The sequence below is a fragment of the Terrapene carolina genome, unplaced genomic scaffold (genome assembly GCF_002925995.2).
Source record: "Terrapene carolina triunguis isolate 2854851 unplaced genomic scaffold, T_m_triunguis-2.0 Scaffold53, whole genome shotgun sequence".
Taxonomy (NCBI): Eukaryota; Metazoa; Chordata; order Testudines; family Emydidae; genus Terrapene; species Terrapene triunguis.
The window spans coordinates 12877008-12894343 of record NW_020664404.1 but is presented as its reverse complement, the minus strand read 5'-3'; the positions used below and the strand labels follow the sequence as shown (position 1 = coordinate 12894343).

The following is a 17336-nucleotide window of genomic DNA, read 5'->3' as shown; positions in this document are numbered from 1 at the left end:
CAACCTGTGTCGATTGTATACTGGCACGTCAGGCTGACTTTACCATGTTTCCCTTTCACGGGCCAAAGGACCCAGCAAGAATCCTGGCTGCCTTCCAGCTGATAGGACAGTGCCTGCCGTTAACCGCACTCTAACTAGCCCAGCCTGCCACGCATGGGGCATGGATGACCCGTATGGAGAGCCAGCCCTCAGGCAGTGAAATACGGGGGTCCCAGTCGGAGCCCCTGAGTACTGCAGGGTGGGCTGGGAGCACAGGAGCTCTGAGGTGTGTCTGGATTTGGTTCGCTTGCCCTCCCCAGTCTGGCTTGCGTCAGGTTCCCTGCCTTTGCAGGTGATGCCCGAGTTTGGTGTGTGACCTGGGCTGGGCCTGGGGTTCGATATGTCAGACCTCAGGGAGGGGCTGGCATGCAATCCCCATTGCCGTCTACTTTATATCCAGAAAGCGGCTTCCAAATATTGTCCTGTAACAGCCCCCCCGTGTGGCTGAGTGCTGGTTCTCCTGCAAAGGGGCTGGGCTGTGCAAGGGGCTCCTCACTGGCTGGCAGTGGCAGAGAGCGGCTCTGTGCTCCCCTCAAAGGTTCCAGGGCTCTGAGTTTGCAGGCTTAGCGTGCAAGGGACCTGGGAAGCACTGAGACCTGTCACTTGGGAAGAGGGGCGTGTGTGTGTTCCTACTACATAGGCTCTAAGGCCAGAAGGGAGCATTGGGATCCAGGCTGCCCTCCTGCAGCGCAAGGGCCAGAGAGTTTCACCCAGTGATTCCTGCCCAGCAGCCAGAGCATGTCTCTGAGAAAGGCGCCTCTGCTCGCTCCTACCCAGAGAGGTGAGCAGGAGTAGAGTGTGGGGAGAAATGCCAGGGTTAAAGCAAGGGGGTTATTGGCTTACATCCATTCGCTAATGCTTATGTAAATATTTCGAGGGAACTGGAATGAGCAGTGCAGGGGGATGGGGAGGCTGCTTTTAACCTTTGGCAAGGCAGCAGCAAGCTCCATTCTGCTTCGTGATGGCCCAGTGGATCTCGTCCAAGCATTTCCTAGTGCTTCGCAGGTGTAACCGAGCTGCCTGGCCCCTCTGTGCAGGAGAGGGGAGAGAGACATCATTGCTCACCGGGGAAATGCAGCCTTCTGTAGCATGAGACTGAAGCTGGGGGGACTCCCTCAAGGGGCTCCCTAGCAGCTTTCCAGGGCCCCCAGGGCTGCATGTAAGTGCTGGATATGGTCCCCCCTCCCTTGCACTTGGCTGAGTGGGGTACTTGCTCCCCTGCACTGCCCCTCCTCCATAGCTGGTCAGGGGGATGGTGTCTCACTCTTACACAAACCTTCCAATCCCCTCTCAGCATCTCGCTTCTGTGCCTTTGTATTGGAGTCAAGCAGAGGGACTGACCCTCCACTTGCTTCCAAGGTGAGATGGTGGCTGGGTGGCCAACCCACTGGGCTGGGGCTTGGGAGAACTCGGCTCAAGCCCTGCCGCTGCCACAGACTTCCTGTTTGACCTTGGGCAAGTCACTTAATGTCTCTGTGCCTCGTTCCCATCTGAAATAAGGGGTAGTAATAACCCTCCGCCCAGCCTGTGTCTGCCCCATCTGTTTAGGCTGTGAGCTCTTTGGGCCAGGGTCGGTCTCTGACTGTCTGTGCAGGGCCCAGCACAACAGGGCCCTGATCTCCAGGGCTACTTTGGTGTGACCCTTGCTGGCCCTAGTGCTCAGACGCTCTTGAACTGAGTCTTGTTCTGGTCCAGCGTTGTGGCCCTAGCACCTAGAGATACAATGGTAGGGCCTGCAGCTGTGCTGGGCAGGGAGAGGCCAGCGGGAGCCGGGCAGGGGCCTCGGGATCCACCTAGAGGGAGCCGTTGGAAAGTGGCTCATGAAGAAGGAGGTGGAGAGTTGGCACTGCGGTGAAGAGAGGATTTGCTGAGGGAGCTGGACTGTGAAGGGCACAGAGCGTATGGCTGGTGAGGTTGACTTTTGGGATGTGGACGGGGGTACGGGGTGGCACTCCAGGCGAGGAGCTGTCATTCGCGGGTCGACCTGTTGGAAAGAAGGGTGGCCAGCGTAGCAGCGAACGGACGGAGCGCCGCCGCACAGCAGGGATGAAGCTGGACTTTGCAGCCGGAGAGGGGAGGAGTTCATTCCCTCGTGGGCGTGGCACAGCGTAGCGTTGACAAATTTCTCTGATTGTGATGGTAATTTACAGTTTATTATTCTCCTAAACGAGCATTTGATGTTACTTCATATTATTTATGTTCCTGCCAAATTTGTGGGTTTTTCATTATAAAGTTTAAAAATGGACGGTTCTCCATTATCTTGGTTTGCCGCTGCCTCTTCTCGCAGCAGGCACAGCCAGCCTGGGTCACTGCCCAGCTCGATCAGAATGTCTCTGTTGGTAAGAGGAGAGGATGAGACTGTCCCCTTGGCTGGTGGTCTGAACCCAGCCTGGAGCAGCAGTGGCTGAAATATGGCATGTGGGGTGTTTTGTTTTTAACTAGCTTCTGAGCCACTCAGTGGATTCCTGGTGAAATGTGGCGGAGTGTCGATCCATTTGCTAGTAGCACTAAGTGGGGCCCTCAGTCTAAGGCCGTGTCTTCCCTGCTAAAAATAAATAAATACATAAAGTAATGTCTTTGACATCAGGGTAGCTAACTAGTGCAAGCGGTATCCCGAGGTCCGAACACAGGGACGACAAGGCGCTTTGGTTTTACTGAGAGGCAAACTAGGTGAGGCCAATCCCAGGTGGGGGATAGTGCTGACCTTGCCTCGTTTTACTATCTCCGGTAAAAACACTCTTGTTTAGCAGTGACGACAGGGCCTTGGAGGTGGCTGAGGGCTGAACGGGCCAGAGGGGAAGGTCAACCTGGCACCTTTCAACAACCATGCAAAATTCAAATGCAAATAAAAGTGAAGGGAAAGAGGAGGAAACAGCGACAGCTTGGCAAAGCCTGGCACTGGCCGCCCTTTCCATTTAAAATCAATGTAAAACACATGGAAGAATCTAATTTTATTAGAACTCCAGACGTCTACATTCTTATCGTGGCTTAGTGCTGACGACCGAAATGAAGTACGACTAGCACTTCATAAGATTGTTATCGAGCTTGATTAAAACACAGGGGAGGAATGGGCTGGAGGTTTCAATTCCTGTGCGGAGTGAAAGAGGGAGAAATCTCTCCAAGAACCAGCAAACGCAAAGCTCTTTGCTGTCTCGAATTAAAGAAAAGCCACCTCCGCGCCCACGGGGTAGATAACCAGAGCTGAAAGCCACAGGCCAGAATTCACAGCCATGGTGCTTCTTGTTAATATTGCCCTGTGTGATAGGAGCTAGGCTTGACTTGCTGAATTTTGGAGCCTCTCTGCTTCAGGCTGAGTCCTGCTCAGGTGCTGCCGAGTGGTCTGGAATAAATAAAACGGGGACTCGCTCCATAAAAGCCACTTGGCGTTAAAGAGCCTATTAACCAATGACAACTCCACTCCCAGCCTCTGTGTTGGGCGCCCACGTCTGGACGTCAGACTAGCTACTAGCTGACTCTGCCGTTGGCTTGGGGCTGTTCCAGTCCTGTTGGCTAAAGCCAGTAGAGAGACCAGTTAGGGGTCTCAAGTCAAAGCTCTTTCCCATCATTAATGAATTTCAGACACAAATGCTTTAGGGATCATTTCCCTCTCCTGATTATTGCCCGAATCGGAAACCTCTTGTCTGAGCAATCCCTCAGCTTTAGGCCAGGTCTGCACTTAAAAATGAGATGGGTCTAGCTACGTCGCTCGGGGCTGTGAAGAAATGTGTGCCGGGGTAATGTAGTTAAGCCAACCTAAGCCCCAGTGTAGCACAGCAAGGTCAATGGAAGAATTCTTCCATCCATCTCGCTACTGCCTCTTGGAGAGGTGGGTTAACTATGCAGATGGGAACCCCCCTCCTGTGGATGGAGGAAGTGTCGATGCTACAGCCGAGCCGTTCTGGTGTAGTCCTACCCTGGTACTAAAATTCTGAATCTTTGTGCAAGGCTGAGAGATTGGTTCAATATCCGCAACCCTGACCGTTAAAAAATCATGGTTCCGGGCCCCAATATTATGAGATTTTAATAAATGTGGTGGGGGGTTCTTAGTTCTCTCCCGCCAGGTCTCCCTTCTGCAGGCACGCCCTGGTCGCGGCTCACATTTGGAGTTCTGGGCTGTCTGTGTTCCCCCTTGCAGGGTGTGATTCGCTCTGCCTCCCTGTTGGAGGTGACCCAAGGCTGCCAGGAGCCGGAGCCTGGGCCTGGGACCAGCGATCCCATTCGTACCAACAGTGTCCCATCGCCCTGGGAAATTCAGTCCATGGAGAGCCTCTGCTGAGGAGCAGCTGCAGAGCTGGGCGCCCGCATGACTCCAGGCGAGTTGGGGTCTCCACTTAGCACCTCCGTCCAGAGCTGCTGGGTAAAGCTAAGTGCAGTAAAGAAACACACTCGTGGGCCGATAGGCATTGGAGCCAAAGTGGGTGCCTAGGAGGCCGGTTCCCCCATCTCCGGCCTCTGTGGCCCCGTGATGGTGAAGGGACTAGAGGCTGCACCCCCCCCCCCATCCTTGCTGTGCAGATTTCCTTTTCATCTGTCTCAGTGAGTGGGGAGCCGCTGCCTCCTGCCAGGGCTGCCCCTCGGCTGCAGAGGAGGGAGCTGGGAGGGGAGGGGACGTGAAGGAGGAAATGGAAGCTCTGGTGAGTAACTTGCAGGGGCCTGGACCCGGGACGCCTACCCCCCCCCCCAATCTGGCACGTTAAGCTAGGAGTGGATTATTCATGCCGAGTGGGAGGCTGTACACGGAGCTAGCGCTACCAGGCTGTGCAGGGGGAGAAGGGTGGAGCTGAGGAGGAGGGGAGCTGCGGAGACCTTGCCTATGAAGTGGAAGGGTCCTGGTGGGCTAAGTGATGGGCGTGAGTGAGTGGCGACTGGCTGGCTGCTCTGGGGAGAGGAGCCTCCCTCCCACAGGCTGCGTCCACACCTCCCTGCCAGAGATCCCTCCGGGGAGGAGTATCCCCACGGGCTGTTGGCTCCTTGGTGTCTCTGCTGAGCCTGCAGCGATGAGGATCACCACAACGGGCTTGTCTGTGAGATGCGGTGCCCGTGGCATTAGGAACTGGGCTGAGATCCCGCAGGACACCACACAGCATTGTGCATCCCCAGGCGTCCGAGTTGGGGAGCTCTGTGCCAGTGCGTGAGCCGTCCCTATGCCATGTGCTAAACGAGAGATCAGGAGAGCTGCCCTGGGGACACACCTTGCGATGGGCGGCCGTGGCATGGGGGAGCGGGAGCCGGCTCCTGTTCATAAGGGGGGCAGAGAAGGACCACGGCCCTTTGGCCTCTCCCGGCGTGAGAGTCTCCCGCGGAACAGAGGCCCAGGGCCACCTTCTCATGCCGTGAGGCTGAAGTGTGTGTTTGCAAACATGCACTCTGTGGGGACAGTTACCCACGTCCCTGAGAGCTTGGGACCCCCGCTTTGTCCATGGCTTCAGACAAGGAGGCTGGGGTCCCAAGCCCTCAGGGACATGGGTAACTGCCCCCACAGAGTGCAGGGAAACTGAGGCGGGCGTCCGTGCTGCCTGAGCAGTGCCCGCTGGCTCTTGGTTCTGCTTGGCACCCCCTCGGCCGCTTGCGTTTGTGCGGGGGGGCACAGCGTGAATATGAGGGGGGTGAGCTTGTGAGGGAACAAACCCTGTGCAGGACTTTGAGCCATCCTCAGCCATTCCAAGCAGAAATTCCAGCAAGTGGGGGGCTGCCTGTGGTGTTTAGAGCCAGCTCAGCTAATGGGACAGGCTTTATCGCTGCGAACCCAAACATCTGCAGGGTGATGTGGAACAGGCAGAGTCCTCGTTGGGAGCCGGGTGCGGGGCAGGTGGGAAGCGTGGCCTCTGGCAGACAGGTATCCATTGCTCTTTTTAGTCAGTGAGGGCAGAACAAGGCGTCAGAGGCTCCCCTGGCAGCAGGGAAGTTCAGGTTTGGGGATGGGGCAGGCCTTTGGCTCTAGGAGCTGCTCCGTGATGGATGGGACAAGCTACTGGGTTCTGGTTTCGCCCTGGGCTGCCTCCATCAGGGAATTTAGGGACAATGGGAATCGTCCCTGCTTGGATTGAGGAGGTGAAGTGACGTGGCATGTTGGGGAACGGGTGGCCCTCTCCCCATGCTAATGACCCAGTGTTTGGGTGGCTTTGCTGTGCCCTGGGACCCTGCTCACTTGGCTGGGCCAGGCAGCAGCAGCGGGTTTGCTTGGCAGCTGTTCTGCCTAGCCCCCAAGCCCTCCGCCACGCCAGAAAGCCCATCCCCAGGCGCTGCTCTCGGTGCACAGCGTGGTATCCCGTCCTGGAGGTGCTTGACTGTGCACGCAAGGCTGATCCAGGCACCATCCAGGCGTGTCCACTCAGCTCTGAGCATGGCAGCCCCCCCCCCCCCAGGGTTAGCCTGGAGATCAGAAGCCAGTGGCAGTGACCCGCGGGCCCCAGGCTCTTCCCCTTACTAGCTGGAGGAGCCTTCCTAGCAAGCAGCTCTATGTCTTCCTTTGGTGCTAGGGAGCAGAGTCTGAAAAGCCCGTGCCGCTGCCACTCTTTGGATAGGAGCTGGAACAGCATTTGTCCCACTCTTCTATGTGACACAGTGTGGGGTTTACTGGCCTTGTGAGCCAGTGAGGGGAAAGGGGCTTCAGTCCTCAGCGGCGCCTGCTTCCCTGGCTTATTGTTACATGGCATTTGCCAGCAGCCTCCAGGAGTCCCAGGCCCCTTCTAGCAGCGAGCACCTTTCAGCGTCTCATTCCCTTTGAGAGTGGCTGCCGTCTCCTGGGCAAACAACGGCCATGGAGCTATGCAACCTGCCCTGGTCTGTAATGCAGTGGAGCAGCCTACAAGTCCCAGCTTGCAGTGCTTCGGCTGGGAAGTGGCATTGACGGCTGTGACTTTGGCGTTGGTCTCCTTTGTGCTAATTAAGGGTGGTCCTCGGGCTGCCAACATGACCTTGTGGCTGGCCAAAATTTGATCCCACTGGCCTAGGAACTGGAAACAAAACAGCCAGTGCTTTGATTTATTGACCTGTAACTTCTTAACTCCTAGGGCAGGGGTCCCCAACGCGGTGCCCGTGGGTGCCATGGCGCCCGCTGGGGCGTCCAAGGGCGCCCGCATACTGGCCGGCGGACGAGCATCCGCCAAAATGCCGCCGAGAAGCAGCGTCATCCAGAGGCATCGCCGCTGAAATGCCACCGATTTTCGGCTGCATTTTGGCGGCGACGCCTCTGGATGACGCTGCTTCTCGGCGGCATTTCGGCGGCGATGCCTATTGATGTTGCCGCTTGTCGGCGGCATTTCGGCAGATGCCTGTCCGCCGCCACGGTCCTCCGTGGCTCGTCGTCTGGCACCCGCCAGACGAAAAAGGTTGGGGACCACTGTCCTCGGGGGTTAGGAGTAAGGGGGAGAATTTGGGGTTGGTGCCCTCTCCCTCGGTACAACTGAGAAGGGCACTGCCTTGTCCCTCCTTTGATTCCTGCTACTCAGCACAGAGTTCTTGTTTAGCTCATAGGCTCTTCTTAAGAGCCATGCCCGGGTTGTGCTCGAGGGTCGTGCTCGGTTGTCACGTACCTGCTGTTCTTAAGTCTCCTTGCCATCTATGTTGCTTCGCCTGGCTTGGCCTGGTCATGGGAATAGCATCTTTGTTCTTTGGCCACGCGGTCGTATAGTAAACAACGTGTTCTGTCTGTGTTGTCTGTCCGGTTTCCTCTGGACAGTGATTCCCATTTTCTTAAGCAGCTGCTGACACGCCACCAAAAAGCTGTTTGGGAGCAGAATCCTGCTGATGTATTGTATCTTGGTGTGCGCACACAACGCCTGCATTTCCAGTGACATACAATAACCTGAAACTAGCAGCAAATTTCTTTTGCTTCTCTTACAGTGTGTCTGTGCAGCCCCTAACACAATGGGGCCCCGATCGCAGCTGGGGCTGTTAGGCGCGACCATAATAGTTAAGGAAGAAGAGAATGCCTTGTCTTGTTTGGAGGGGAACACCGGCCCTTTCCTGCTGAGTTTGTATTCTGAGGCAGCCTGGCTAGAGAATTATTAGCTCACAGAAGTCTATAAAAGAAGATAAAGAAATAAATCCACACGGGAAAGTAGGCAGTCAGCCCAGGTCATCCAAGGCCTCGTCACTTTAATAATCCATATTAAACAGCTTCTTCAGCGGCGTTGTGCCAGCCGGGGAGGGGCTGGGCAGGAAAATTCCCCCTTCGGTTTCAGGCAGGTGTGCTGCAGTCCTTCCCTCTGCTTGGCGCATCAGTGGAACGGGGGCATTGTGGGGAGGTGTAGCCTTGCTGTTGGCAGCGGGCACTGGAGGAGCGGCCTGGGCCTCGTGCTCCCAGGTGAGGAGCAGGCATGTCTCCCATTGGCTCCAGGGGAAGTTCTGGGGGCTCTGGAAAACCCCTGCTGGTAAGGTGGGGCTTGGCATGTCTCTGGGCTGCACCTCTGGGTCTGTCCCCACCTGGCTGCACAGCGTTACGCACCCCTGTGTGGCCCCCAGGCTCCCTGCCTTGGCTGAGCAGAGTTCAGACACCCGGGTTGCTGGGGAAATCCGTTGTGGCCTCAGGCCCTCTGGAGGCCAGTGGTTAGTGCTCTATGGGGAACAGGAAGCCAGTTGCTGGGTCACATGGACTGCGTGATCAAGGGATTCCATATTAAGGAGCACTAATTGCCATGCAACCACTTGACAGCAAATCAGCTGCTCTTCGCCCCGGCAACCGTCATGTACACAGCAACATTGGAGCAGTGGCATTTACAGGCCCTTGGAATTCCACCATGGGTCTGGTCCGGCCCCAGAAGGCTCGTGGCGCCTGGGAGGGTATCCGTGGTGCCGCCCGTGTCCGTGACAGACAGGGCTGGGGTCCCAGTGCTGGCCGACAGGGTGCCCGGCCCTGGGAAGCTCTCAGCAGCTGGCTGAGACCTTGGCTGTAAGGAGCAGGCTGAAAGCAGCAGGCTAGCCTAGCATAGCGTGTCTTCTCCTTAGCCAGATGTCCGAAGGGCAGCAGAGAGGGGCAGAGGGAGCAGGAGCCCCCTGGCTGCAAGGAGGTTTCTAAGAACCCTGCAGGGGTAAAGCAAAAGGCGACTTCTCTCTTCCTTGGGTCTCTGGCCTGGACAGCTGAACCCTCCTTGTCTGAGTTTTAGCAGCAGCCTAATAACTGGCAGTGCTGGCAAAGGCTAGCGCAGGGCCATTGCTAACAGTGTCCTGTGCCCTTGCAGCACATCTCCCCCCGTCCCCCCAGGCTTTGCACAGCATGGTTGCAATTCAAAGAGCCGATGGCTGGGTGTAGGATCCAGCTCCTTGGACCGCTGTGGGGCAGCTACTTGTACCAGCCGGGGACAGAGCATGTGAGGGCTCCTCCAAAAAGCCCCCGTGTTCCCTGTCGCGCTTTCTCCACGTGCAGGACTTACTAGGCCTTCCCCCGGGGAGGCTGGTACCAACAGCAAGTCCCAGCGGGAAGCTCTTCTTTGCCGAAAGGAGGCAGCTGGCCAAGCTGGTGCCAGGTCTGTGCTGGTGAGGGTCATGGAAGCTGATCTGGTCTGCTAGTGGCTCCCCTGGGGCCCCTGCTCCATCTGGCTGCCACCAGAAGGGTGCAGGTGGCATTAGCACTGAGTGACGCTGTCCTTTTAAGCAGGACTGAGGGGAGATGCAGTGTCCTGCTGATGTGAGTGAGACCAGTGCCCAGGGTGGCTGGCCCCCTGCAGCATGAACTGAGGTGTGAAGTCTTTGCCCTGGCACTAGGCTCCCAGCTGCACTTGCAGAGCCAGTCTCCCCGGGCCAGAATGCTCTGCCTGGAATCCACCAGGCAGCTGGTCTGGCTGCATGTGTGCTGCAGCAGGGAGGAGACCCGCCTTGTGGCGCACTCAGAAGGGCTCCTCGGGGAAGCCCTTGATCAAGCCAACAAGGATGTTACTGATCTGAAAGTGGCTTCTCCTGCTCATGGGAGAGTTCCGGCCCGGCTAGTCACAGTTGTCCTTGGAATGCAGCTGCCTGGGAATCTGTCTCCAGCTGACACCCCCACCCCCAGTGCTAAACACTCAACAGAAGCCACCTGCAGGCTCCTCGCCCCTTCCAAATTAGAGACCATCCTCCTGGCAGCCAGCACCCGACTGCTGATCCCAGAAGCAGAGCGTGAGTGAGCGTCTCCAGCCAGACAGCAAGCGGGGCCTTGTCCCTCCTCTCCATCCCCGACCCTCCGTGCCCAGGATGGGACCAGGACTCTTGCAAACCATCTGTATCCTGCATGCTGCTCGCCACCTGTTGCAGAGCATGGCGCGGTGCCCTGGCGTGGGGTCAGCTCCACGGGACCAGCTGGGATCGCTTTTCCGGAGGCTGTAGAAAGAGGCTTTAGAAATAATGGGTCGGATGACTGCCCAGGAAAGGCTGGGGGTATTTGTTAGTTTTTGGTTTGGTTGGTTCAGCGAAGCTACTTTGTTCCTGTCCCTATTTAGTGGAACAGCAAAGTCCTGCTCCAGTGTCCCCTTCTGGCACTCTGCGCTATCCCTGTTGCCCTGGTTTGCTGCCTGGCTGTCTCTTGGTTTACCTCCGCTAATAACTAAGTTGCTGTGTGTATCCGCGAGGGGAATAATGTCCCGATAAGCTGCATTAAAAGCTGAGTGGGATAAAACTGCCCCTAGCAGCTGCCCTGCACTTCCCATCACAGATGGCTTTGCTCCTTTTGATTTCCCTCTTTGGTGGAAAACTGATGAGTTCCCTCAGTATCCCAGGGCTGAAGGATGAACTCTTCAGCACACCGCAAATGCTAACTGGGAAGCTGTGGAGTCCACTGTTTTCCCCAGTTCCTGAAACCACATTGGAGCAGAGAGATAGGGACTCTTTTTCCAGACGGTGTGTCTACCAGGTACAGCCCTGTTGGCTGGGAACGGAGAGAGGTGAATTAGCGTAGTGGCAGAAGCTGGTGTAATTCCTGCATCGTATTTACTGCCGGGCCTGGGACTGCTCTGCTGCCCAGTTCCAGCTCTCTGACGTTTGGCCTATTCATGCATGAGGAAGTGAATTGATTACGGCAGGAAGTTCTGCCGGACCAACTCCCTAGAGGACTTGGTGAAACATGGGCCCTCAGGGGCCTTTGGCCAGGAGTCTGCAGACGGGACCCCGGGATTCTGTCAAGCAGCATTGTAGTGGGGTCCTGGCTTCCTGTTGGCTCAGTTTGACGTAACGGGACCTTTTTAGATGGCAGCTGGTCAACGGTGGTGATTGTTATTGGCTGACCCCCAGCCCTGAGCAACTGGAATGAATGCTGATGTCAGATCCCCACTGGGATTACTTCATAAGTGAAGGGCATGTGTGCGTGCCCATGGAAAGAAAGAGTCCCTAGAAACCCTTCAGTGACCCTGAAGGCTCCCCAAAGCTCATTCCCTTCCCCGCTTCTCGGAGTTTGCCTTGGTTCCCGTTTTTTGTCAATTGTAACCACGAACTGGCTTGTGAGCAGAGTGGCAGAGTGGGGGCGGGGAATTTTTTGCAAAATTTCTGGAAAACTTGCAGGGTTGTTGTTGGTTTTTTTTTTTTTTTTTTTTTTTTTTGTTTAATTTTTTTTTTTTTTCCCCACCCAGCTTTTTTCCTGGGGTGGAGGGTGGAGGGGGTGGGCTGGGAGCTGTCCTCTCCTAGCTGTGCGGGGCCCAGGTGTGAAGTGAGCGTGGAGGGATGGGTTCTTGGTCTAGTCCTTCCTGTTGATGTCACAGCTGGCATTGACCCACCCCTGGTTTGCAGACTCAGTGGCAAGGCCAAGGACTGACTGGGCCATGGTGTTTGAGCCCCCTTGGAGCTGTCGAGGGCAGGATGAGGCCTGCTGGCGGGGCAGGGCCATGCCGTACCTGTACAAAGGACACCCCCTCCCAAAGGCCACATGCCAGCTGGCGCTCTAGGCATTGGATGTGCCAGCCCTGTGCAGGGCAGAGTGGGAGAGCAAGCCCTTTCTGGGTAGTGGTATGCAATACCGTTCAGGTCACCAGTCCCTGATGCTCTCAGGCTCCGAAGGCAAGTTCCAAGGTACCTGCTCTGTGTCTGCAGCCAGTAGTTGGGCCTGGGAGCCGTCGGGCGATAGCATTGGAGTCTCACAGGCGCAGCTCTGCGGGTGGCTGCTCTGTCTGGGGCGGGCGTCTCAGGCCAGGATCCTGCAAGGAGCACTGCGGGTTGGGAACTCCCAACAGCTGCTCCTTGCTCGCTCGCTCTCCCTGGCGGCAGGGGTGAGGCCGGGCTTGGCTGCCCTCCTGAGAAGGAGCACCCAGCAGGCCCATCCTCATGGCTGTGCTGCTGGTGGGAGCGGAGGAGGATGCAGTATCATGGGCGCACTAGTAGCAAAGTGAGGTGGGGCCATGGTAGCTACTTGCCTGCTGTTGCGAGGCTCCGCTCTCCAGCCTTTGTACATGTCGGAGAGCCAGGCGTGGAGTGAGCAGGACGCCCGCGCGCGCTGTGGCTGCCCTGTGGCTGGGCAGCTACCCCGGGAAAGCCCAGGAGCTGCTGGTAAAATGCCTGGGTGGGTTAAACCAACCTGCTGCAGGTGCCTGCCCCGGCCAGCTCGTCTGTGCTGTTCTGCAGCCCTGGCCTCCCTTCCTCTTGGACCCAGCCTGGGTGTGTCAGGGGTGGGAGGCCCAGACTGGTGCCGCAGGCTGTGGTGGCACTGCCACCTACTGACTTCTTTGGGATGAAGCAGCCTGGTGTGTGCAGGACCTGGGCCTGCTGCCGTAGCTGTGGGAACCCCATGACAGGATGGGACTGGGCCGCTGCCCTGGGCACGCCGTCCAGTCACTCCATAACGAACAAATCCAAAATGCTGCTTCTCCCTGCCGAGGAGGGCCCCATGATGAATGTGGGTGCACTCTGCTGGGGCCTGCTGGGTGTTGCATCAGGCTGGGAACATCTCTTAGGAATGTCTCTGCAGGGTTCTCCCCCCTCCCCCACTTGGGGTGATCCCGCAGCGTTCCCTGCGGTGTCCCCCCCCACACACACTCCCCCTCCCTTCTGTTATTTTAAATGTCAGGAATTCCCAACAACAGATGTTGCAGTGCCACTGCCTTGACACTGTAGGAAGGGATCTCCCAGCACTTTACACTCCCTGGATGGATCGTTTGTGCATGTCGCTCCCTGGCAGGTTGAGAGCTCTGCTCTGGATCTTGGAGACTTACTATTTATTTGCACCAGGGAGTCTCTGTCCTACTGTGCTAGGGGCTGTACATTCGTAGAATGAAAAGACCACCACTCCCCACTGAATATACTCCCAGGGTCCCTGTACTCCTCTCCAGAGCCACTGCTTGACCTGCAGGACTTGGACAGAGAGGGGATGCCAGAGGGGTGAGGAACGCATGGCTTGTGGCGGACAGGCAGCTGCCAGGGAGGCTGGGCAGGTTGTCTGTCCCTTGGGGAAGCATGCCAGGCCATGAGCTCATTCCTTCAGAGTCAGGCCTGCATCCTCTGCGCGCAGATGAGGGCAGATAGCAGCCAGCAAGTCCCAGCCGGCAGGGAATGGTGTGTGGAACAATAAACCAGCCTGAGCGATAAGGAAACCAGATGGTTATTAGCAAGCTAGTGCGGCATTGTTCTTGGAGGAAGCGCAAACCCCCTCTGGCTTCTAGGCTCAGCTCCTGTGGAGAAAACCCATGTTGCAGCCTGCCTGCCAGGTCGCCGCCGTCAGAACTGGCTTCTCCTGCCCAGACCTGCAGTCAGGGTACGGTTTGCACTGCGATATTAGTGCTGCTGGAAGGGGAAGAGCCAAACGTGCGTGTATTACCGTGCTGCCGGTAGCTATGGGGGGAAAGCAAGTCACTGGTCAGTGCATTCAGACACAGCAGAGCGGAGAGGGACAGCGCGTTCAGTCGCTGGAGGCCAGGCTGTGCAGAGCTTGGCCGGCTGGGGGACTTGACTCCTCTGCAACGGGGCTGCTGGGTGCTTGGAAACCGGGGCTCTCTCCTGCCGAATCCTGCAAGGTGCTGTGCTCCCCACGATGCTCAGCCGCTCCTGGGTGCACTCAGCACCATGCACGAATTGACCATGGCGGGGCTGGTGTCAGGGCTGGGAGCCGGGAGTGCAACCGCTTGTGCGTGAACACACAGAAGTGTGGCCCTTTCCCTTCCACCCATTGGGGGTGGGGGGTGGCTGTGACTTCTTGGGCTGAATCCTCCTCTGCCCCGCCTGTAGCACGGGGTGACAGTAGCTGCCTGCCTGGGTGGGGCGGGGAATAACCCGTTAACAGCTTGCCAAGCACCCCGAGGCCAGGCCATGCACAGGAGTGAGCGCGTCTCCTATTGACTGGCATGGGCCCTGGGAGCTGCTCCTTGCAGGGCCCCGTCAGGCTCTCCCCTGTGCTTGGGAGCAGGAAGCTCCTCTCCACATCGAAGGCCTGCTCCAAAGCCCCATAGAAGTCACGGGGAGTCTCTTTCCCTTCGGCTTTGGATCATCCCTGTTCTGCAGTGTGAAAAGGAGGCCGTGCGCTCCCTGATTCTGTGTCACCCCTGCCTTGCCCTGGGTGCCCGGTGTGAGCTGGGCCTTTTGGAGTAAAGTTGATCCCGTTCTCCCAAATTCTGATGCTCCAGCAATGGCGGGGAGTGAGGGGGAGACGGGGAGGGAAAACTGCAGATCTGATGGGGGAAAAGTCCTGTCGAAACTGCTGAGAAGGGGCATCATCTGCACTCTCTCATTCTCCCCCTGTGTCTGAAGCTGGGTTCAGGGCCCAGTTCTGAGCCTCACCTTGGCCAAGTCCTTTCCCCTCTCTGCACCTCAGTTTCCCCTGGGGAGGAGTATTCTCCCCCACATCTCCAGTGGGGTTGTGAGGACTGGATTAAAGATGCGTTGAGGTCCTTGGCTGGCGGGTGAAGCATCACTGTCCTGATGCCATGAGTGCTGTTCCTCCTGCATGAGCACTCGGGGTCTGTCCCTCCCTTCGGTGTCCAGGCTCTAATGACAACGGTGGTTGTCTCCGGATTAATTTCTCCTTCCCCTGCCCCCTTCTCTGTCCCTTGCAGGAGGTGGAGGGAAGCGGAAAGGGAGGAGTAAGAAATGGAAAGAGATCCTCAGATTCCCACACATCAGCCAGTGTGACGACCTTCGGAAAGGCCTGGGTAAGCGGCGAGCCCCTGTCCGGCTGCGCCCCGGAGACGAGCTTCGTGCAGGGGTGTGCGGGGATTGTGTTGCAAGAACTGGCAAAACCTGCTTGCTGCAGAGCCTGGGTGCCTGCTGCGAAGAAGCAGGTACAAGCCGGCGGGGAAGGAGGGGAGCGTGCGGGGAGAGCAGGCTGGCACACCGAGCTGCGCTCAGCAGAGAGGCTGAGAGAGCCAGTGTGGCGCGGTAATGGGTACAGAGAGAGCAATGGGAAATGCCAGGGGCCTATGGGGAGCTCCATGCTACGGCTCTTGCGCTTGACGACAAAGCCTGTGATCATTTCCTGCCAGCGCAGAGGAGAGATGCTTATCGGGAGCCTGAGGAGGGTGGGGCAGAGAGGCAGGAAGAGGGTCAAGGCCAGGGCTGTTAACTATTGCTGGAGAGAGGGTGTGCTCTGTGCATACAGCTGGGGACACCTGCGCCCCTGCGAGCAGCCAGGCACTACCCCCATGCGCCCGCCCTCGCCCGGGTGAGGGGGGGGGGGGGGGGTGACAGAAGTGCGGGTGGGAGGAAAGCGGCACCTCCCGCGGGGCAGGCCCGGGGGGGCTTCGTGTCTGGAGACACAGCTGCAGCACTCCCTGACTCTGCATCGCCCCCACCTTGTCCCAGACCCGGCTCTCCACTAGGGCACCCTGGTGCACAGATGTCCCTGACCAGTGTCCGTGACTAACCTGGCCCTTCCCTGGCAGGGGTTGGGGCACCCTCTGCCAGCGACATGCGTGGGCTTAGGGGGAACTGCATTTGGGCACAGGGAGTCAACCCCCTGGGTACAGCCAGCCTCAGCGGGGTGCCACCTCCCTAGAGCTCCCTTCCTGCGTCTGCAGCGGGGGTTAGGCCTTTCCCTTGGGTCTCCTGCTGGCCTCAGGGTCCCACGTGACTCTAGGTCTTGGGGAGCCATTAGCTGCACAGTGCTCATCCAGCCACCCGCGGCGGCAGCAGCAGGCGGGCAGGCGTCAGTGTAACGGCGTACAAGGTACAGTGCCATATACTAGGGCACCGTATCTGCCCAGAGAGACGTGTCCCCTGCACCAAGGAGCTGGCACCCCCGGGGCACCTGAGAGACCTGAGCAGGGTGGCTCAGGAGGGGCTGGGGTGTGGCTCTTGCTGTGGAGGGGGAATGGTTGGTGCGAGAAGGGGCATGTTCTGGGGAGGAGGGGGGCGTGCTCCAGGACCAGGGCGACAGAAGGTTCACGGCCATGAAAAACATGTCACGGACAGTGAAATCTGGTCTTTTGTGTGCTTTTATACAGATTTCACGGGGGAGACCAGTGTTTCTCACATTGGGGGTCCTGACCCAAAAGGGAGTTTCAGCGGGGTCACCAGGTTATTTTAGGGGGTCGCAGTTTGCCACCTTTACTTCTGCACTGCCTCAGAGCGGGGCTGCCGGAGAGCGGTGGCTGTTGGCCAGGCGCCAGCAGCAGCGCAGAAGTAAGGGTAGCAGTACTGTGACCCCCCCTGCAATAGCCTTGTGACCTTTTTGGGTCAGGACTCCTACAATTACAACACCCTGAAATTTCAGATTTAAATAGCTGAAATCATGAAATTAACGATTTTTAAATTCCTATGACTGTGAAATTGCCCAAAATGGATGGTGAATTTGGTAGGGCCCTAAGCGGGAGGGAGCAGGGCTGCGCGGGAGGGTGGGAGCGAGGGCTGTATGCAGGGCCTCGGGAGGGACAATGAGCAGGGGGTGTTCAGGGCTGGGGATGATGGAGTCCCAAAGGCTTGATGCCCACAGCTGGGCTGCAGCTTTCTCGGGAGAGTCGGCCCGGCGCGTGCCAAGAGCTGCCCAGAGCCTGGCTCTCGATGCTCCACTGGGAGCCGGGAGGGTGGAGCGCTGGAGGGGCCAGGGGAGACCGTGCAGGTTGGAGCTGGGAAGCAGAAGCTTGTCCCGTGTTTGCTGCAGAAGGAATCATTCTCCCCTTCGGTTTTTTGCAAACGTGCAATCTGCAGGTAATCCTGCATGCCTGGTATCACCCCCCGCACACCCCACCGCCATCGCACGGCCCCGCATTCCTGGCATCAACCCCCCCCCCCCCCCCCCCCCGCACACTCCCCTGCCATCGCACGGCCCCGTGTTCCCGGCATCGCCTCGCCCCACCCCGCCCCGCACACTCCCCTACTGTCGCACGGCCCTGTGTGTCTGGCATCGGTTCCCCCTGCACACTCCCCTGCTGGCCCATCACATGGCCCTGTGTGCCGGCATCGCCTCCCCCCCC

General features: G+C 58.0%; 1 protein-coding gene across 1 annotated transcript in view; it reads left to right on the top strand.

Annotated features, from left to right (window-relative positions):
- Window positions 1-17336, top strand: part of LOC112116636 (G protein-coupled receptor kinase 5-like) — a 63954-nt gene that overhangs the window by 27550 nt on the left and 19068 nt on the right. Inside the window, exon 2 of the mRNA XM_024214259.2 lies at window positions 14982-15077. Coding sequence (XP_024070027.2) covers window positions 14982-15077 — 96 coding nt within the window. The remainder of the gene's footprint in view (window positions 1-14981; window positions 15078-17336) is intronic.